Here is a 22,535-nt window from a genome sequence, read left to right as displayed (position 1 = left end):
TCATAAAATTTAATTGTTTAAAGGCAGAAGAATAAACTATTCTTAAATCTACTTATTGTTATTCAGTCTTTTAACGTAATTATTTAACATGGGACTAGCAGCGAAGATTCTGGAAATAATAGACTCCAGCTCAATTTTAATCCAATCGAGGCGACAGAAATATCCGTTACTAGGATGGAATGTCCCTTGTGGTTGTTATTGATGTTATGTTAATGTTTCTATTGTAAGTTTGTCTTATCAAATACAGAGTGACATTACTTTGTAAACTCCGAAACATGAGTAATAACTAAACGGTAAGTCATGGTGTCAATTTCATATTTTGAAATTAAATGTTCGCTTACATCGTTTCTCTCTATTTCAGATGGCTTTAATTTTAAGTCTCTGGTGATTGTAGACATCCTCTTTGACTTCCCAGATAGGATAGGAGTCACGTGGCATTTGGAAAATCGTATCAGAACTTCACAAGCTATGTAGTTTCGAATAGCCTGGTAATGATCATTACCTATATTGACCCTCAAATAGGCACGGCTCATCTAAAATGTCGCCTTAGGCAGGCGACTTTTTTCGACATCACTTAACAGTAAATAGATGTCTGGTACAGATAGTTTTACGCTGCTGTAGGCACAGTCCAGTTATATCACGACTTTATGCTTTATTTAAAGATACAGATGGGCGATAGTGACAATAATGGTTGCTTCATCCGGCTCATTAACTATTTTAATCCAAACATCCCCAGGCGCTTTACCGTATGAAAGTGAGCCAACATATTCATAGGAACTATTAACTTGGTATATCTAGAGAAGGTTGATGGGTCGCCGTTTTAGGCAGCTTGACTCCTGAGAGTTACCAAGGCTACCGCCCGGCCCGACACAGAGGCACGGCTTATCTATAATGTCGCCTCAGGCAGGCGACTTTTTTCGACATTACTTAACAGTAAATAGATGTCGGGTACAATTAGTTTTACGCTGCTGTAGGCACAGTCCAGTTATAGCACGACATGGGAACATTATACATGTGTGGGGAATCGAACATATCGCCTTGGTCCAACGAGTTGACCACCGTCACAACACTCAAGAACAAAAAGCTGATGATATATATACTCTATAACAAAGAGTGAGTGAGTTTAGTTTTACGCCGCTTTAAGCAATATTCCAAAAATATTATGAAGGGGAACACCAGAATGAGCTTCACACATTGTACTAATGTGAGGGAATCGAACCCGGGTCTTCGGCATGACGAACGAACGCTGTAACCACTAGGCTACCCCACCGCCCCACGTTTATTACAGGATGGTTCACACCCATAACAATAACACGCGAGATACGCTACCAAAGTAATTTCAGTAGATATGTATCTGTCAGAAAAATAATTATATTGTTGGCTACGTAATTATATTGTTATCTTTGTACATTATCCCTCCTTGCATTGTGTAAACATGTTTCATCTATATATATCGACTCTTTGTACTGACTCAGTATTCACCTGATGAAGGAGCAAGAATTAGCTCAGAAACGTCGTGTAAAGAATAAAAAGAAGTTGTTATCCATAAAAGTGTCATGTATTCTTGTTTGTCCAACTTCTAAATGCCTTTCAAAAACGTTCGGTTTGTTTGTTGTTTGACGCCGCACTCAGCAATATTCCAGCAATATGAAAGTGATCTGTAAACAACCGAGTCTGGACCAGAAAATCCAGTGATCAACTTCCTAAGCATAGATTTTCGCAACTGGGATACGATGACATGTGTCAACCAAGTCAGCGAGCCTGACCACCCGATCCCGTTAGCCGCCTCTTACGACAAGCATGGGTTACTGAAGACAAATTCTAACCTGGATCTTCACGGGTGATCGACATTCGAACAGTAACTGACTGAGTTGAGCGAGTTGGGTTTTACGCCGCTTTCAGCAATATTCCAGCAATATCACGGCGCGGAACACCAGAAATGGGCTTCACACATTCTACCCATATGTGGAATCGAACCCGGATCTTCGGCGTGACGAGCGAATGCTTTAACCACTAAGCATCCCATCGCCCCAAATAACTGACTGAGAATACGTACACGTTGCTGAAAAACAACAACCCAAAGATATTCGCAATTTGTGTGTTTTTTATTTGCATTAAAATACATAGGCATAAAAAGGAAGCCTATTTGAGTTATATGAACAAATCATGCCCTTCATTGCTCACTTTTTACAAAACCCATAACAATCTGAAATGTAAGCACGTCAAACATGCGCTACGTTATAACATCTCGCCCTCGAGAGGTCCCACGAGATCAACGATACCACCATGGAGCATCCTGAAATGCCGGATCTGAAAATCATAATGTATTCTTGATTCAAACTGGAATGCCCACTGCAGCATCGACATACATAAAACAGTCAATATTCAACAGAGAATTCCCTTTTCCGTGTTTTGTAGCAAACAACAGCACAAAACCACGATCCGCCTCTGGTATTATTTACTCCAAATAATATTTTTCACAAAAACGATGTTTAGTGCCACAGATATCCCTTCGTATCTCAATGCTTTATCAAATGACATTTCTGCAGTGGAATTCTTTGGAAACTGAATTCCCGTCACCCTTCTTGACTAAAAACAGAACAACGACGTATTTTGTCCTTTACCTGAATCGTGTCTCCAGAACAGAGCGTGCGTTTGCGTAGAAACGTATAAAAGGTAGAAAAGCCAAACGACAGACAAGCTTCCTTAATCGCTATTTCTCTATCATCAAATGGTTAATATTGTTACAAAATATACCAATATATAAATCTTTTGTCGGTTTCCTGACAGTCACAAATTGTGCAACTACGTGCATCGTGATTAGTATTGCTCACTGTTAGGTCAAACCACTGAATTGTTCCGCTACTGTTCTAAATCACTACGAATATTCAGAGAGACCCGAATCGAAAGTACGGAGTTACGTCCCTTGTGTGTATGGAGTTATGTCCCTTATAAATAAGGCGTTCTAACCCCTGTGCAAATCCTATATCATACACCCTACAACTCTTCCAGTTTCACCTTTACAATGATTGAAAAAATATTTTTAAGCGAATTGGTTTCCGAGTCTTGATAAACAAACACTAAAACGCATTTCACTTTGTGCATAGACACACTGAGCAATATTCCAAGTACATGATGGCGGTCTGGTAATGAACGATTCTGAACCAAACAAACCAGAGGTTCGAAACAGTCTGACCACCCAATACACATCTGTCGTAATTACCTCCCTTACCGTGCTCACATTATGAGTCCTTCTCCAACTCAACTAGAGGAGTTTAATGCTGACTATTCGATAAAAGTGACGTATAAAACTATCTACAAAACCCCAAGACCCTCTGTTAGCACACATTTGACTCACCTTGACTTAATACATTATTTCAGCCAACCGAGAGGACTCCATCTTAAAATGTGTCAATTATTTTTTGTCATGCAATTCCGAATCAAAAGCTGTTCGCAAAATCGACCGTCATACCTTTTTACAATACGCGCCAGGCCAGATGTGACGCCGACAGCGGTATACAGATATATGTCGAGTATAGCTTGTCTTTACCTATTGCACTGTGTGACTAAACCGGCAGACCAAATATTTGATTAACTCGCACCTGAAGATAATATACTGAGGGAAACAAATAAGGGAACACATGTAAGGACGAGTATCCCTATATTCTTTTCCAGGTTTCTTCACAAGCTTTGTCTAGCACTGTGGGTGACAATCTGAAAATAAATAAAGGAACACTGATAAAGCGGTGTTCCCTTAATTTGTTTCCCTCAGTACATTTCCATCAAGAAAGCATGGAACTCGATGGGGGTAACATTGCGGTAACATTTGAGACAGGGAGACAATACTAAGTCAGAGACTCCCAGGTTGAGGTAACATTGCATAAAGCTGGAATACCAACCATTGCGTAGGGATAAAACGACTTTCATGACACTCGAAGTGCGGGGCAGTATATTTACAACATAATGTCTTCTTCAGGGCGGGGTTAACTTCCTGTCCTAGGCTTAAGTTGCCAGGTCGGAAAGGTAATAACAAAACATTTCATTTTTTAATGTATGTCTTTAAGATAATTTTCAATTAGTTTTTTTTTAAAGTATAGCATTATAAAATAAAACTTTCACGTCTATAGTTACAGTATATTGTGAATCATTGGAATAAACAGTGCTTCTAAAAAACATTTTCACATTTCGATGGATTCGTACACCAAGTTTAAATAAAACCTCTTGCTTAATGCGGGGTCAGTATTGTCTTAAATCCCCCTGATATTTTCAGGAAGAGTTGTTTACAACACTGTATTCCCTGAACAATTTACAAGCACTATGCACAACAACGATATTTGGCCAGTGAGAAGCATACTAAGTAGCCCACATTAGTAACGTTTGACGTGGCAAAGGTTTGACCTTCACACGCAAGTGCAGGTCATGGTTGTGCGATACACGTGTTCACTACCTAACACAATCAGCTAAACATTTTATTGATTATATTCATGTCATTCCATGACACACTATCGTTTACACTTGATCAGAAATATTTTCTGACATTAGGGACCGTTCATAATTTATGGCTGGGGGATGGGGGTTGGGTTGATGATGATTTTTATGGAGAAGCTTGTATAATGTGAATGACCCCCCTAAAGTTTATGCACAAAATAAGTGACCCCCTGCATGTAATGTACAAAATCAATTACCCCCCTCACCTACCCATAATTTCTAAGCTTAATTTTGAACATATTTTTATGTACAAAATTGATGAACCCACAATCATCATCACCCCCTAGCCATAAATTATTAACGGTCCCTTAGTACCCTTATCAAAAGTTTTATGTCTGTAGGCCATGGTAGTGCTATACGAACAAGTGTTCTCGATAGGCCTTCTACCATTTACCACTACCTAACAAAAACTACTCAACATTTAATTGATTGTGGTCATGTTGTTCCATCATACAATATTATTTACACTGTCAGAAATATTTTCTGACATTACTATACACTACTATATAAATTCAACATCAAAGAACATTTCACAAAAGCGTAACCTTGAATAACATAAACATTAGGAACTGAGAAATGGCAATGGCACAGCAATCCTGGCCTCCAACAACTATGCTTAACTTCATGAATTGGCAATTCGTCACCACTCGTCTCTTTCCGGAACCAACATTCGCCCAAGTTAAGTTCAGTTATCATGTAAGAACACGATTCGCCATTCGGCTTGTTCCGGAATGAAGCGATTGGTCACGAATGACTTGTTCTGTGAGAAGATTTTCCATCAATAACATCGCCAGTCAGGGAAATAGAAGCTAGCAGGTGTTCTAAGCTCAGCATCACAGATCTGGTCCATGAAAAACCCCAAATTTTAACACACTTCCTTGCTCTGGTCCTGTGCGTGCAGAGCATTTGTCAGACTGGTCGCTACTGTCATGGATAACTTGTGCCTCAAGTCGTACAACCTCTCGTCGGTCTGAGGCAGGAAAACACAGTTCTGAAGCCCTGCTAGGGGGTACCTGAAGGGGACAGGTTCCTGGTTGCAGTCATTTATGCCAGCAGCAGCTATATCCCCTCCGCGGAGGGCTTCGTACAGATCAGCGTAACTCATGGCGTTGCCGTTCTGGCAATCCACAATGACGGCCGTGTTCTTCATTTGCTGAAACGTTTCCTTCGAGAAAACCTCTGGCGGGTTGTTGTCGTGTTGAACACATATACACATAATGTCTGACCGGGTGATCAGCTCCTTCCAGGAAACGATCTCAATATCAGAGGAACATGTGAGCTTGCTGTAGAGATAATCCGCTGCTATGATGTTGGTCACGCCCAGGTCCTTCAGGCGCTTGGCCACGCTGTGACCGAGGATGGTCAGGCCATAGATGCCAAATGTCTTGTTGCGAAGGTTCTTGAGGCACACGGTGCTGACCGTGCCGTTTTGCAAATTGCAGTTGTCTAAGTAGGGGGCTGAAAAACACAAAATATCCATTTTAAGGACATATTGGTAACAAAAATATTACGCACGCACGCTTGCACACGCCATTACCACCTTAACATAAAAAACAATAACTTGGCTGATGGGCTGCGGTTATTTCAAACCCTGGTTGTTATAAAAGACATAAGTTAATAAACCCACGCACCTGTGCGCGCGCGTGGGTGGGTGAGTGAGTTAGATTTTATAGTCACAGCGGCAGTATTGCAGCCATATCGTGACTTAACATAGTTGCATATTCATGATAAACGCACAAATTCTAAAACCTGTCGACGAAGGATGTAAGAGAGTGCGTGAGTGTGTTAAAAGCCAACACAAGAGATTACCCCTATATTCCCTCAAATACACACGCTTAAACTGAACACAAACACACAAAAGCTTTAGGTTTTTCAAATAACACGCCGTAGCAATTATAGTAATTCTGCTTCATGTCTTTTCGTTGGGCCTTAAATGACTAGACGAAATGCGACGGTGCTGTATAAAGACAATTATATTTACAAACAGAATTTACAAACTTTAAACCTTTAGTTGCCCGTGTGAAAGCGACTCACGTTCTGCTGAGTAACGCTTACACTGCACATAGCAAGCCCAATGGTTCACCCACCCCTTTCAACAAACACAACGGGTAAAGACAGACACGAATAATAGCAAGCAAACGCTTTAACCACTTGGCTACCAATCGCCCCTGAATTTTTCGACTCGCTGGGCTGCTCTTTGCTCCATGATAATGAGCATTTGACGGTTGACCAGGCACCATTGCATCCCATAGTATAGTCGACCACCGTTGTGTCGAACATACAGTTGTGTCGAACTTACGGTTGTTTCGAAGTTAATGCTTGGTGAGTGAGTGAGTGAGTTTGGCTTTACGCCGCTTTTAGCAACATTCTAGCAATATCACGGCGGGGGACACCAGAAATGGGCTTCACACATTGTACCCATGTAGGGATTCCAACCCGGGTCTTTGGCGTGACGAGCGGACGCTTTAACCACTAGGCTACCCCACCGCCCCGTTAATGCTTGGTACCTTCGTATTCACTTTTTATTAAGTATAAATAATTTAAAAAAATTACCGACATTTGCTGAAGACATGCGTCCAAAAGTTTTCGGCATCTGAGACCGTCTTGAAAAGTACCCTAGTAGTACCTAATCAAGACAACGAATGTTGGGTTCGAACCCGTGATAATAGGTTTCTAATGGCTGCAACTGTATGGCGACTACTGGGCCACCATGACTGCTCTGGCATAAAAATGAATGTTCCCAGGAAATCAGAGAACACTGAGATAAGATTACGTTCTTGTCTTACCTTCATTGGATGTCTTCCAAGCCAAAAGGATTAGTGCTAGAGTGAGGTCAGCTAAGCCCACCGTTGATTGGTTGGGACTGACAAGAACCCGGATGTCACGTCTGTTGCATTCCTTGACGTCAATGTGATCCGTCATTGTGGACATGGTGGCAACAGCTCGCAGAGATGGCCCTGGTGGACGAATACATTACTTGAGAATACTATATTGTCGTTTATAATAAAATATACTGCTACCCTCCAAAACATTTATTGTGGTCTACCCAATATAAGCATATATCCGTAGTGTTTGCGCTATCTGTTGACAAACGTACAAACATAATCAGCATCTGGGATTCGAACCCACAAACTCGGGTAATGCAAAGGGATTTAACTCTCCAGAGCGGACCTCGGACCGTAGACAAGCGGGCCATCTATGTAATATGTGGATTGACTTTGATAACAATATTCGTAGTTATCTTTCCTTGCACATGACACTGATCAGGATGGTCTGATCGAGACCCGTCGCTGAAACAAACCAACAGATGTCGCCACTGTCTACGGTTCCCATAAGTTTACTGTAAGTGAGCGAGTGACGTTCTTATGTGAAACCCACCTAGGAGGTAATAGTGGAAGGACAAAGAAACATAATCCTTTCGAATATTAATTTCTCACCCACGATCAGCAGATCCGTGTTCAGCTGTTAGGCGCAAATCTGGAGAGTGAGTTAGATTTACGTTGCTTTTAGCAATATTCCAGCAATATCACGGCATGGGACGCCAGAAATAGGCTTCACATATTGTACCCATGTTGGGAATCGAACCCGGGTCTTTGGTGTGCCGAGCGAATGCTTTAACCTCCTGGCTACCCCACCGCCCAAGTTCAGTGAGATCATGCACATCGTTAATTGAACATCGGTTCTTTAATGGCGCCATGCCACGACATAGTCCTTGCACAACCAAACTATAGTAGACGACTAAAATACACCAAGCTGACCTCGGTCGAAAACGGCATCACTCTATTAACTCACGCTCATCAAATTCTCTTGCGGGTTACAATTGTCTCGGTACACGTTTTCTTTGGCTCGTTCGCAGAACATGAAGCAGGCGAGCAGTTCTTTTCAATATCGACCTGTTCAAAGTGTTCCTGGGTCTGTAATTAGTTCATCCTCGGGTTAAGTAAGTAAACGTACTCAGATTATGTAGAACCTTCTTTTATTGGATCCAGTATCGAGCTGTACACATACTTGGTTTTGCGCATAAAATCAACGGAGTAAGACGGCGCTTTAAGCAATATTCCAGCTATATTACGGCGGGGACACCAGAAATCGTCTTCACACATTGTACCCATGTGGGGAATCGAACCGGGTCTCTGGCATGACGAGCGAACGCTTTTACCACTGAGACCCCACCGTCCCTCGATTTGTATAAGTGATGTGAGAAAAATCTAGCATCCCGATTTTGTAATGATTGACCAAATCTGTTAAAATTATGCAGTTCAAGAGAAGTACAGAAAACAGGTCCGAAGTCACCAAGGGTGCGTTACTGGAGAAACCCTGTCCGCTATTTTGGGTGACCTGGCTGAAAATTGAGCTCTGCTCAGTCTTAATGCAAACGCACAATTCATCAAGGAAAACAACTTATATTTGCCCGCTGACATATTGTAATGTAAGTACATCCGCCATGTTGTACAGCGTTATGTGTCAACAGCAGATGTTGCAACATCATCGACGTTGGCCCTAACACAAATATGATGTTATCTCATATCATACAAGTGAGTGATAGGGGTGTAATTCCGCTTGAACGTGCATTATTCCAGTGTCTGCTAGATATGGGAGGAAAGCCTGGAGTTACTCGTAGACGTATAAAAGTGAAGAAATACAACGTGCATGGGCACTATACCAATTTACAGCGGATCTTGGCACCATCAATGGACGCAAATCGGTCAGACCAGCCATGCCATCATTTTTCCCTCTTAATTAGGATATTTATGATGTGATGACAACATATAATTGAAAACTAATGTTTCACCAATGTGAAGTGATACAAAAAGTGTAGTTCTCAGTTGAATTTAGAACGAGACAGGGGAGATCAGTTACACAATGCATAATCTACAAAATGTTTGTGTTGTAAAATGTCATCTCTCGCATTTCATGACCTGACAAAACTCAGTTTTAATCATCGCTGACATTCATGAACATATATATTCTTGTCCCAGCTATCCATAAGAGAAATCAGATGTAATTTGACGAGAAAATACCGTGACTGTGTATTTAGGAGTATTGCGATGGAACACTGTTTGTACTTGACCAGACTGCTGTCTAACCTACAGTGGTAGCCCACTGATATACTATGCTGTAGTTTAACATGGATACCCCACTGACGCTGTACGATCCCAGTGGAGAAATCCTTGATTATCTCCCCTGATGTCGAACTCCAGGCATGGTAAAAGCAAGTAGCCTTTACGCGTCATTTTCTTCAACGAGTACCATTTTAACGTCTCTGGTTAAAACCGTCGGCACTGGGCGGACACGGATGCCATTTATTGAGCAGTATGCGAATGAGTACAGTCACCAAAAATAACTCAATATCGGGAAGAGTCTATAAATGTCACGGTATTGAATAAATGTATCCAACAAAATCTGTTGTTTGTTACTTTTATACCCATCACTGGAAAAAGCAACTGAAGAAATTGTTATTGTTGTTATTATTATGTATCCAAGTTGACATCTTTAACGGAGACCCGTGAAGATCCGGGTTAGAATTGATCTTCACTAACCCATGCTTGTCGTAAGAGGCGACTAACGGGAACGGGTGGTCAGGCTCGCTGATTTGGTTGGCACATGTCATCGTATCCCAATTGTGTAGATCGATGCTCATGCTGTTGATCACTGGGTTGTCTAGTTCAGACTCAATTGTTTACAGACCACCGCCATACAGCTGGAATATTGCTGAGTGCAGCGTAAAAATAAACTCACTCACTTTTTAATGGAGGGGTCACAATTGGAGCTTAAGCGTTGATGCATGTCATAGATGTGTACCACTTTGGTCAAACCTACGAATACGACATGATGGTGACAAACCTCAGAATATAAGCAAGGCGAACCAGGATTCGAACCCAAGATTACAGGGTTCAGAGGAGCCAGCTGAAGCATGTCAGCACTTTCGAACGTTACGCAGTCTGTATTGTCCTTGTACAGATGCCTCATCAAGATCACATCAGAGCATTGCTGTAGCTACTACACGACATCTCGTGATGAGACACCCGATCACCCTGTTGTCCCCAGACTTGATAACACATGAACTGGTTCTACTGTAACGCGCCGGTCGCTCTCCACTTTCTTAGACAAAGGACCAGACGCGATAACGCGGTTTCGAATGTCATATTTACCCGATATCACGCCCAACATGCCCAAACTGTAACAGGTGCGCGTCTGGGTCGGATGGTCAAATGATATCCAAAGTTCACGTACATGTGGCGTGTGTTGTTTGGGTTTAATTCTGTGCCTTTGAGGTATGCGGCGTTCGACATATTTATCACGGTGTCACTAGTGGCCGCAGTTGTCGACATCAATGGAGTAACTGTGTCGTTCCGACGACGACGTTTGTGTCCTACATCCTACAGATATGGCACTAACATGTATCCTACATCACATAGCTATACGCTACTGGCATGCCAAGTGTGGGTGTAAGTTCGCTGGGCGACCCGCGAAAATTATTACCAACGTTAGACCAGGGGACCCTTGCACTGAACGATCTTAGCGAGGTCATCGCAGTTCCTGTACATTAGCATCAGTTTGTAGTAGTAAAAGCTCTGGCATGGCTTTGCGGTAATTGGTGGGGGTGAGGGTGGGGGTATTTGTTTGAGGAGCTCCACATGATTTGGTAACGATTATCATATCTGGGATTACACGTTCTTGGTAAAGTCCAGATTCTCGTTCTTCTTTGAGTGGGGTCCCATTCGGGCTTCGGCACGAAATCGCCAGTACACAACGTAGGCGATCTAACCCACCCAGCCACCAACTCTTTAGACTAATACTTATACAGCTTAGTCTCTGAATATATATCATTTTGATAGTAACAAACAAGCCCATTTAAATTGAAAAGGAGCCCCAGGGAGACCAGAGATTCAGAACCTGAGGAAATCTAGACTTGCTATATTTAGGGCTTTAGCACTGCAGAAAGGGCTTGGCAGTAGGGAAAATAACGTGGTTCAGGGACTGTGAGACAGATTACCAACTCTTCAGCAAAATCATAAGTCTGACAACCTGTAGTATATACGGTTAAATACCGCATATACTTTGTCTCCCCACCTATCATGCTTCCCTTGTAGGAGATTAGTGAGACGAGTTAACACTTGAACCACTAGGCCACCTCACCGCCTCCTTGATGGTGGTAGTGAACGAGTCAGTTTCTCTTTTTCATTTTTTAACAGTATATCAGTTACACCAACATTTGTCAACACAAAGTTTGTTTGTTTGAATGCCTGCGAATAGGGGAATTACACTGTCAGATTCAGATTTATATTCGGGCTGCACCTGTTGATTTCATTTCCGTCCAATCTTTCACTTTGGTATTGGATATCTTAGGGGATAATCTGCCAAATCTGCAATGGGAGGTCGCGTCGGGTCAACTTTTTAATCAACCAATCAGCGATGTTTCTTAATTCTTTGAACGATCGGTGTGGCATATCTGATTTCTTTAACTCACAAATGAACGTGAACAGGCTGTTCCGAAAATAATACATATGTTGCGGAAATGTTTTCAGGTCGTTTCTCGGCGCCTTATCAACTCTTCACTCAAAACGGTGAAAGAGAAAATATCAATTTTGCTCCCTTAAAACTTCTGAACTGTTCTCGTATGGACATGAACAAGTATGTGTGTGTGTGTGTGCGTGCGTGAATGCCTACGCGTTTGTTTGGTTCAGACAAAACATAAACGTGTATGTTTTTTATTGTTGTTTTCTTGGGTTTTTTAAAAAACGTGAAACTTGTTCATGAATGTTTATTCAAGTGTGAGGCAAAAATAACAAATATATTCCGATGGGTGAATGGTTATGAATACCTTTCCTATTTAAAGAGAAATGAGAACGACAAAATATACAGGGCCGGGAAGATTATGGATGTCGGTCCACCTGTAGCGACTGCGCAGGAGTTTATCCCACTGTCGGCACAGAGGACATTACTGGGGCAACTTAACGAAAACACGTCGCAAGAAACTTCCACGTACGACTGACTTTCACGCACGACTGCGTATACACAATTGTTGTTTATTAGATTATGCGGGGGCTTTTAACATCAGGGACATTTTATTACTAAGGGGGCGGTTTTCAGATAATGCATTTCGAACCTATGACTGTGCCAGGGAAAATTGGGTCAGGTTGCACTTTTCGCAAACTATCTTCATCATATACACATTGTATATACAACACAAAGATGCCCAGCGCGCATCCAAGTCATAATAAAGAAACTTGACTCAATCGCTAGATCATGCCACAGTTGGTAATCCGTGTGAGCGTCACATCCTCAATACAAAAGACGACTTAATCTCGGTCAGGCTCGACAACTTGGTTTAGTACAGCCAAAGTACATGGATCGGATCTCACTGGATTGTCTGGTCCAGATTAATCATTTACAGAACGTTGTTGTATAGCTGGACCACAACTCGGCAAAAAATGTTCATCTATTTATTTAAATTTAATTTATTATTTAATTTTAATTTTCTGGGGTGGGGGCGCTTTTCTGTATCATTCCATGCTGCAACATCACCAGAAATGTGTTCTCACATGGTTTAACCAAATAGGCTAGTGAGTGTGTGTGTGTTTTTACGCCGGTTTTAGAAATATTCTAGCAATATCACCAGAAATGGGCTTCACATATTGTACCCATGTGGGGAATCGAACCCGGGTCTTCGGCGTGACGAGCGAACGCTTTAGCCACCTGGCTACCCGACGCTCCTTTCACCCAAGCAAGGGAATATATCAGAGTTTCACAGTTCGTCTATTCCCAGAAGAACCCAGAAACGGTGGTACATGAGAATAGGACAATATAAATTCACATACGATAATTTAATCAAGATGACAAGAATGTAAGGTAAATGCATATAGTAGGTGAGATATCCCTGCATAGCCTTGAACGGGACGGGAGAACGTTTTAGATAGGCATCCACATCGTCGACTTTCAAACCGTGGGCGATGTGTGTACACAACAAAGGTTATCGGATGTTGTTTTCCTCCTACTCGGGAAGACTGTGGGATGATATCCAGTCGTTTAAAGTTGGAAGCTAGGATGTCATAATGACAGCGCAAAACTGATGGCCTTTATAAACAATGACGAAGCAAAAACAACGATCGGGGATAGGTGCTATATGTGGTCATCAAACATACGTGAGGAGAGTTGGATAAACATATTCCTGCAACATAGTGCTGACAAATCTAGAAATATACATCACCCACTCAATGCGTGCGTGCATATGTGTATGTACATATATGCGTGTTTTTCTCTACCGATATATACTGAAGGTGTATTTACCCAAGTTTCACTAATGATAGTGGCCGAACGTTGTTTTATGCCGCCTTAATCAATAGCCAGGAATACGGGGGACACCCGAGGGTGGCTTCACATATTGCAGCCATGTTGGAAATCGAATCCCCCGTTTCGGCGTTACGAACAAAGGTTTGAACCGTGGCTTTCCTTTCACTTGCAGACGAGTGAGTGAGTGAGTTTGGTTTTACGCCGCTTTTAGCAATATTCCAGCAATATCACGGCGGGGGGACACCAGAAATGGGCTTAACATATTGTACCCATGTGGGGAATCGAACCCGGGTCTTCGGCGTGACGAGCGAACGCCTTAACCACTAGGCTACCCCACCGCCCCACTTGCACACGAGGCCACCTGGTTGCACCAACATCTTGCTGCTCAATATACACTTAATATATTGCTTGAGTTTGGGTCTGTGTTCCCTGAACATCAAAATATTAACATGTACTGGGCGCAAGTTGGTATAAATGTGAGGTTGCTTTTTCTGTTTCGTGTTGCCCAAGTGCAAGTTCTTAAAAGATGAGTGGATAAAAAATGTTAGTGTCTATCACTGCAATCGGCCACACAACCGCGATTCTCTGCTTTCATATATAACTGTGTGTAAACAAACTAGACCACTGCTACTCCGTTTTGTCCACTGAGACTTTCAAGAAAGGCTTTCTTTTGGTCCAACCCAGAATTTCCGAAGATGAAAACGCTGGTTACCTATCAAGTGAACACCGTATAGAAAATATATAAAATGAGCGATGTTTCGGGACGGGACACACCAAACACGGGATCAAACTCCTGTAGGCTATCCGCAGCGTAACGAAAGAACGCTTTACCCACAAGGCTAAACTTCCGCCAATACAGCAAATCTGAGAGATGGGCTAGAGAGGAAAGAACCCGTGAAGATCCGGGATGGAATTGATATTCAGCAACCCATGCTTGTCGTAAGATCGACTAACGGGATCGGGTGGTCAGGCTCGCTGACTTGGTTGATACGTCACCGTAACGATGGTCATGCTGTTGATCACTGGATTGCCTGGTCCAGACTCGATTATTTACAGACTGCAGCCTTACAGCTGGAATATAGCTGAGTGCTGTGTGAACAACAAAGAAACAAACGCTATTACCTCATTATCAAGACTTAGTAAAAACTTTCCGTTAAGTCAACCGTATCACGTGTTCCAGGTAGACAAATAGCTGGAATATTGCTGAGTGCGGCCTTAAACAAAATTTAAATTGAGGGAAAAATATTTATATATTTTTATTCCGGAATTATCTGTGAGCGGCCATTAAGTTGTATATTCTACGTTAGTGACTGAAACGTATTTCTTCAGACAGCGTCTAAGAGACCTGTGTCAGGACGACCCTGAAGCAGGCTTCCAAAGTGACTTATCTCTAGAAATAGGAATTCTTTTGGTTGGCTGTCAGAATGGCATGTGAGAACGTTGCCAGAATCCGGCCTCCTCAACACATTGCGGAACTACATCATTGAATAACAAACTGTGGGATTCTCATTACAGACTTTGTCTCAACTCTCCGAGGGACTCACAACAGTCAGCCGGGATACTACGTTCTTGAAAAGAGGATTGGAAGGTTTCAACACATGACCTTGATCTTGACGAGTGTTGACTGCCTGTGGCCAGCTCGTGAAGTCAGGGTCGGGGTGACAATGAAGGGGTCACAATGACTGGGGTCACGCGTTGTATCCACGTGAGGAGTAGAACTGGGTCTTCGATAAGACGCGCGAACGTTTTATCTACTTGGCTACCAAGACTCACGACACTGCACCCTTGAGGCTGGGCGCCACAGGAGCAAAGGATGTACATCTAACGTAAATTTACTTGCACATAATCCTTGGCATAAGTGAAACCTTGAGCAACAGGGTGACATAAAACTTCTAGTTCCTTGAAAACAAAACGTGCAGCCTCCAAATACATGATATATCGTTGCCGCACGGCTTCTCTACATTTAACAGGTTACCGGGACCTCGCTGGGTCGTTCAGAAACAAACAGGACAGATACACTATAATGACTGTACACAAGAACAACATTCTCCTGAAAGTACGTGTTATGCATTGGTCCAACAGTCTCCATGGTGAGGGTCGTTCGCAGTCGGATTCTGCGGTCAAGGTTGACTGCGGGAATGTGGTTCCATGTTGTCCACGTGTTCACGAAGGTGAGTCGGAATTGGGTTTACTGCCACGTACAATATCATTGTAGCTATATACGACATGCATGCACGTGTGTGTGCGGACGTGCGTGGCTGTGGGTATTGGTATGTTCTTATAATACTAGTACTCTGAGATACACGGGTACCCCACTTAGACAAAGTATACTGACTCCTAGCTAGACTGACTCGTTGTTGTATCCCATCATACCGAGCGCCAGGCACTGTAAGAACAAGCATCATCTTTTGGACGGCGCGGGCGGTGATCGAACCACCGAACTGCCAATTTAAATTCAAAACTATCACGTGTGTGAGTGAGTGAGTGAGTATGTTTTCACACGACTGTCAGCAATATAGCGACGGGGACACCAGAAATGGGATTCATACATTGAACCCATGAGGGGAATCGAACCCGGGTCTTAGCGTGACGAGCGAACACTTTAACCATTAGGCTACCCCATCGTCCCTTTCACGATAGTTGGGCGCCAGATTTATCCAAGGTTCAGAATCGAACCCGACCCTTCGACTAACGGTGAACGTTTTAACAACTGGACTACTCACTGCCAAGATGTGCCCTTTGGAAAGTGTGAGGTTTGGTGCCGCTTTTAGCAACATTCCACCGACATTTGGGCAAGAAACACCAACAACGGAATGAACCCATTGTACCAAAGCTGGGAACAAACCCGTGTTGGTGCAGAAGAGTGAAGGATACCCCCATCGGCCTATTTTCATAACCCACATGCCAGAACACGTGACTGTGTCCATATCTGTATAAATATAGAACAATCTGAATTCCTACCGAGCTGAGTAATTACATACTGGACTTTGTTCGTGGAACCTTGACAAGCCACATACATAGTATATTATACTTAATTACCGTGATAGGGCACACACATGACATTTGAGAGTATCACTCATTCAAAAAGAATTCTCAAGTACGTTATTCAGTGAGAGGAATGAAAGGTGTCAATCATTCCAGTGACATCTTGGGACACAGGTGGCCCAGTTTAAAGCGACGCAACTCGATGTGGGTGCGTGAACATGTATAGTTTTACGCCGCTTTTAGATAATTCCACCAATATCACGACGGGGACACCAGAAATGGGCTTCACACATTGTTCCCATGTGGGGAATCGAACCCGGGCCTTCGGCGTGCCGAATGAACGCTTTAACCACTAGACTAAACACCCCCCACACACACAGCTCGATGTACAAAACTGTATAAACCAGTGGTCGTTGATTCGAACCCCAATTAGCCCAGGTTGTTAGTCTCCATCGTCGCAAACAGCTTGCATGGATAGAAACATCTTTTCAGTCACCATCAAGTCGTATGTGAGAGGGTTTTGAACAGTGTTTAATTTATTGGGGCGTCTCAGTACAATGTGAGAAGGGGGACGAAAAGAACCAGTGTTCACGAATAGCGTCTGACCCTCTGACAAATCCGGCAGATTCGCCAACGGTCGGATAGAAGTCTACAACCCACCGGCCCCAGTGTCTGACTGTATGTTTCACAATAACTCTGACTGAAGTTGTTATATGTGGCATGTAACACCTGTTTCCTCTTTATAAATCTTATTTGTTAATAATTTCAATGCCAATTGTAAGAAATGTCAAATCTGAAATGTGTGTTTAATTTTATTCTATGGGTCCTTTGAATTTTCAATGGGTCAGACAGACATCTGAAACTTACAGGACCCAATGTCCTGTTACTTTGAAACACCATTAGTGAACACTGAAGAACAGTTCGTAAACAATTAATCTCTTGTTCAAAATAATCCATAATCCCGCCTGACAGGTAATACCAGCATGTACGCTCTTTGTTACGGCCTCGTCACCTAACCCACCTAGCAGGTAATAGTGGAAAGACTAAAAAACATAATCCTGTCGAATTTTAATTTCGCACCCACGACCAGGATATCAGTGTTCAGCTGTTGGGCGCAACCCTGGAGAGTGAATGAGTTACATTTACGCCGCTATTAGCACAATTCCAGCATTATCACGGCGGGGAACACTAGAAATGGGTTTCACACATTGTACCCATGTTGGGAATTGAACCCCTGTCCTCGGCGTGACGAGTGAACGCTTTAACCACTGGGCTACCCATCCGCCCCCCGAAACTCTGGAGAATCATTTTTTAGGTTGCGGATATAACCCTCCAAAGATAAATCACTGACAGTCATTAGAAAGTAAACCGACAGACAACAAAAGTTGACATTTCCAACCATTGAAGGACTGAATCGCGTTTGTTGTTGATGTTTTTTGTGAATGAATAATTATGAACTTGGCCCAAAAGGTGAATAACTCACCTGCTGCGTCTAAAACCTCGCGGTCTATCTGGTCACTGCGCATGCACAGGATGCCGTCCACGCCTGAGACGCTGTGTAGGAGCTCCCCTCGGGGAACACGTTCCTCGCTGTTCCACATGGACACGTTACATCCCTGCAGCAGAATGTCAAGGCCACGCTGGGGCACCGTGCGTGTCACGTACACCTGGAAAATCAACATAGGACTGAAGGTTAGAATTGGCGCCTAGCAACCAATGCTTGTTGTAATGCATTGTCGGGCCGTGGGGAAAATAATGGATAAAGCGTTCGCTTGTAACGCCGAAAATCTGGGTTCGATTCCCTACATGTGTACAACATGAAATGACCAGTTCCGGTGTCCCCCGATGTGATATACTGGAATGTTGGTAAAATAGCGTAACTCACACACTCACTCATGTAATATTCCTGTGGTCAGGCTCGGTGAAGTTTGTTGACGGCGGGACAACGTACATTAATATTGATGCTCTTTTTATCATTCACTGGATTGTCTGGTCAAAATTCACTGGATTGTCTGGTTAAAATTAATATTTTGCATGCGGTACTAAACAATTTATCGAACCGAACATTCAGGAACAGAACAGGTCTAATTTAAAAACAACTTAAACCAACCAGAACAATTAATTGAGAAAATACGGTACACCAACAAATTACTGCATGAAGAGATAAGACTCATCCTTGATTATCTAGTTACTATATCCGGGCAGAATTATCCCTACCCTGGAGTAAGTGAGTATGGTTTTACGCCGCATTTAGCAATATTCCACCAATATCATGGCGGGGGGGACACCAGAAATGGGCTTCACACATTGTACTCATTTGGGGAATCGAACCAGAGCTACCCCCACCCCCAGGAATGTCTACGTGAAGAGGGTAAGTGGGGCGGAGAAGTCACCAGAACTTCACATATGAAAAATCACACAAGGGCGAAAGTTTGAACCCTCTCCTCAACGCAACTGTCCATTCACAAACACCTGTTTTTATCAAATCTCGCGTCCATGTTAAAGTTTATATTCCACCCCCTTCCAACCCCGCAATCAATAACATTGCTTGTTGGTACACCGGTGTGAGCAGTGCGTGGGATGAACGTATTGGATTATTAACACACTGTACATCAGATGTCGCATGTCACCTGCGGAGGTGATACAGTGTATGCAATTAATTCGATTGTCTATCACAATTTCCATAGCAACTGTACACCGCGTTTTTAGAATATCAGCTGAAATGTACAACACCTATTCCCGTTTAGATCTGAGTTAGAATTTATCTTCAACAACCCATGATTGTCGTAAGAAGCGACTAAAAATGTACGTAGCGCCGTAAGCAGGTACTGTACCTGGATATGAGCGGACTATTACTATTATCATTACTATTACAAAAAGGGTTGTGTGGTCAGGGTCGCTGACCTGGTTCCCAACAACGTAGATCGACGTTCATAATGTCAATCACTGGATTGTTTGGTGCATAATTGATCAATAAATAACCACCGACATACATCTCAAATATCGATAAAAGCATAATCACACATGGTATGTATAAGTAAAGGCCTGCAGTGGAAATGAACTTGTCCCCTCTTTAAGTTGGTATCGCAATGAATAAAGAGTAATGATTGCCAATTTGAAAAAGCTTTGGCAACGTCAACACTCGGGCGTCACGTCAACACAGTTTATTAGTACAGCACAAAGCGACCATTCAATGCGGTGTTCGTAACCCCCATATATACTGGACAAAATAAGTTAGGGGTATTGGTGTTTTTATGATTGATATTTTATTAGTGTGTCAATGAATAAATAGATCAGTATTCACAATTTCAAAATATATAATAGTATATCCCTAACTACTAGTATTTTTGTCCAGTATATTTTAACAGACTTAGGACAGTCGCGCAGCTACGATCGCTGTGTTGAAGAGGGCTCTGGTATTATAGTAGTTACGTATGCAATACATCTGATGTTTGGTAACGTGATTGACATTCACATTTTCGATATGTTGAACAGAACAACTGTACATTGTATTGACAATTTACATAAGATTACACAATTAATCTCTTGTTCAAAATAATCCATAATCCCGCCTGACAGGTAATACCAGCATGTACGCTCTTTGTTACGGCCTCGTCACCAAACAAACGTATTTCTCACTTACATACCGTATTTCCTCAAGTGCTCGGGCACTTGTTTATTCAGCAAACTCTCAGACCCGGCTCTTATTGGAGACCCCGCGCTTAAAGTTTGAACGGAAATGAATATAGATTTGCCAGTGGTATTTTATTTGTAAACTCCATTGTAAAGATGTGGCACACCCGGCGCTTCTTTTTTTAACAGTTACTTTACACTGGGGGCTTATTAGAGGAAATACGATAATATGAAGAGTAGTCGATATGAGTCCTTGAAGAAAAGCAATGGCCACTCCGTGAGTGTATAATTGTACTCGGGCCGTACGTTGTATAATGCGTTTAGAAAATCAGACCCTTTAGATCACATTTTGTGAACTGTTGATCAAAAAGGTTTTAGCAGGTTGACAGACTGAAAGAAATGCTATCCATGCAACAGCCTTGAAACTTAATCTGTCAACAACCTCGAAAACATCTTAACATGCTTAAATCACTGAGTATTTTTTACACCTAAATACTCATCGACGACTGTATGAGTTTCTTCTGATATACCAGTTCGGTGACCGCCGGTATACACACATACCACACCAAAAGATACGATATACAGTTGTTATTTATGGGAAATCGATATATGTCTTATTATAATAACACCGGTAGAAATCGAACACTGTAAGAGGTGGGGGAACCTGTGGCACCATGCATTATTACATATATCAACATGGCCAAAATTACAAGTAGGTATATAGCTCCATCATACACAATATGATAAACACTGCACGTATGTATGTTGTGTATTCTCCCTATGAATTCATCAACAGGGCACTATAATTGCTAACATTTGCATTGCCTTGATAATACGCGATAAGAATACCGTTAGTGCCGTGGACATCAAATTCTGTAGCATATTTAACGCTGGATTCGATTCGATTATTATATTTTTAGATCTATCTGTTTGCCTTAGGGTTGTCACAAGGTAAACATATTTTAACGATCGATTTTCTGTGCAACAACATAGCAGATTCGTATCTCCAATCAGTTATGACGAACATCACTAATGCGTGACGTTATCTTCGACCAACTGGTCTCAACACACAGCTGAGCGGCCAAGATCAATTTTCCTGTCATTCTCGACTTTAAAATTTTAATGAAAAAATATATTTTCACGTCATCGTTGTAGGTAAGTGTGAAAATAAGGTGGAGATTTGGGATCCAAATCCTTATTAACTGTAATGCAGAACAATCATTTTAGAAACAAACAACATAAATCATCGAATCGTACCTTAGCTCGGGTTTGAAGTATCGTTTCGGCCATTGTTGGAAGTCGACCAGTCTTGGTTCGATCTTTTCGTCTGTCAGTTCCTTGAACGAGGACTGACAATTCTGATGAAATTAACTTCTGGTGAACCTGGCCTCTTCCGACTATCTATCTTCAGTCCACGGCAGTTCAAGCAGTGAAAACGCCGCGTAACTGAGAGAATTCGCACTGTAAACAAGGCTCTCCAGCTGGCTCGGTGTCCGAGCAGTTTCCCCGATCAATCGCCTAGTGGTCTGGTTTGTCCCGTGTGTTCTCATTGACTAGCTTGTATCAGATAAGATAAGGATGACAGTACCTGACTGTGTAACAGCTAATTTAGTCGATTGACTTGTATTGCGTCAGCGTTCAACACGTCAACACATCAAACCTCTCTCCACAACACTGATGAACCTTGTGCGTCACGGTCGGTTAAATGCGGTCAATTTGACCTAAATAGAAAGCTCTTCACACCGCATAAAAGGCTTCGCTCCATACAAACGGTTTACAACACGAAAGCCCGGCGCTGTCGTAAGTAGCAGTGACTTCTGTTTAAATATAGCACAGCAATATGTTGTTGTGCATGGTTAGATTGCAAGGAACGGCGTGTACTGCAAAACACTAATTTGCATCGACCTCACAGCATAATGTTATGCTATGCAACTGGAAAACGGCACGTCATGCAAGGTTGACTGTTATCGGTCATTTATTGACGCACATTTCATGAGGTGCTGGGGGTTGCCTATTAGACTGGTCACTTGCCTCGCTTGCGCACGGTAAACAAGACATTGTGCAACTAGCTGCATGAGGACAGGCACCAGTCTAAGTTGCGTATGTTTACATGTGCTATGTATTTTACCCAACAA

The 22,535-nt window shown here is 42.4% G+C and overlaps 1 protein-coding gene across 1 annotated transcript; it reads right to left on the bottom strand.

Moving 5' to 3' along the window:
* Window positions 1–4,850: 4,850 nt before the first annotated feature.
* LOC124271350 (glyoxylate reductase/hydroxypyruvate reductase-like) lies at window positions 4,851–22,113 on the bottom strand. Its single transcript, XM_046706442.1, has 4 exons — window positions 21,658–22,113; window positions 18,251–18,434; window positions 7,275–7,445; window positions 4,851–5,946 (listed from the first exon to the last, which is right to left on the bottom strand). The coding sequence occupies exons 1-4, from the start codon at window positions 21,688–21,690 to the stop codon at window positions 5,354–5,356; spliced, it is 981 nt and encodes a 326-aa protein (XP_046562398.1). The 5' UTR covers window positions 21,691–22,113; the 3' UTR covers window positions 4,851–5,353.
* Window positions 22,114–22,535: the final 422 nt, after the last annotated feature.

This window comes from Haliotis rubra, unplaced genomic scaffold, assembly GCF_003918875.1.
Source record: "Haliotis rubra isolate DU_JTF1 unplaced genomic scaffold, ASM391887v1 Scf16, whole genome shotgun sequence".
In the NCBI taxonomy this organism is placed as follows: domain Eukaryota; kingdom Metazoa; phylum Mollusca; class Gastropoda; order Lepetellida; family Haliotidae; genus Haliotis; species Haliotis rubra.
Note: the sequence above shows the minus strand (reverse complement) of the source record. Positions and strands in the feature narration are given on the sequence as shown.

Bases quoted from the DNA above. Each gene is read 5' to 3' on its own strand.
- LOC124271350 (XM_046706442.1), bottom strand. From the start codon at position 21,690: ATGGCCGAAACGATACTTCAAACCCGAGCTAAG. The intron at 18,435-21,657 runs GTACGATTCGAT...TTGATTTTCCAG, and splicing joins TACTTCAAACCCGAGCTAAG to GTGTACGTGACACGCACGGT. The intron at 7,446-18,250 runs GTGAGTTATTCA...TTCGTCCACCAG, and splicing joins CGAGGTTTTAGACGCAGCAG to GGCCATCTCTGCGAGCTGTT.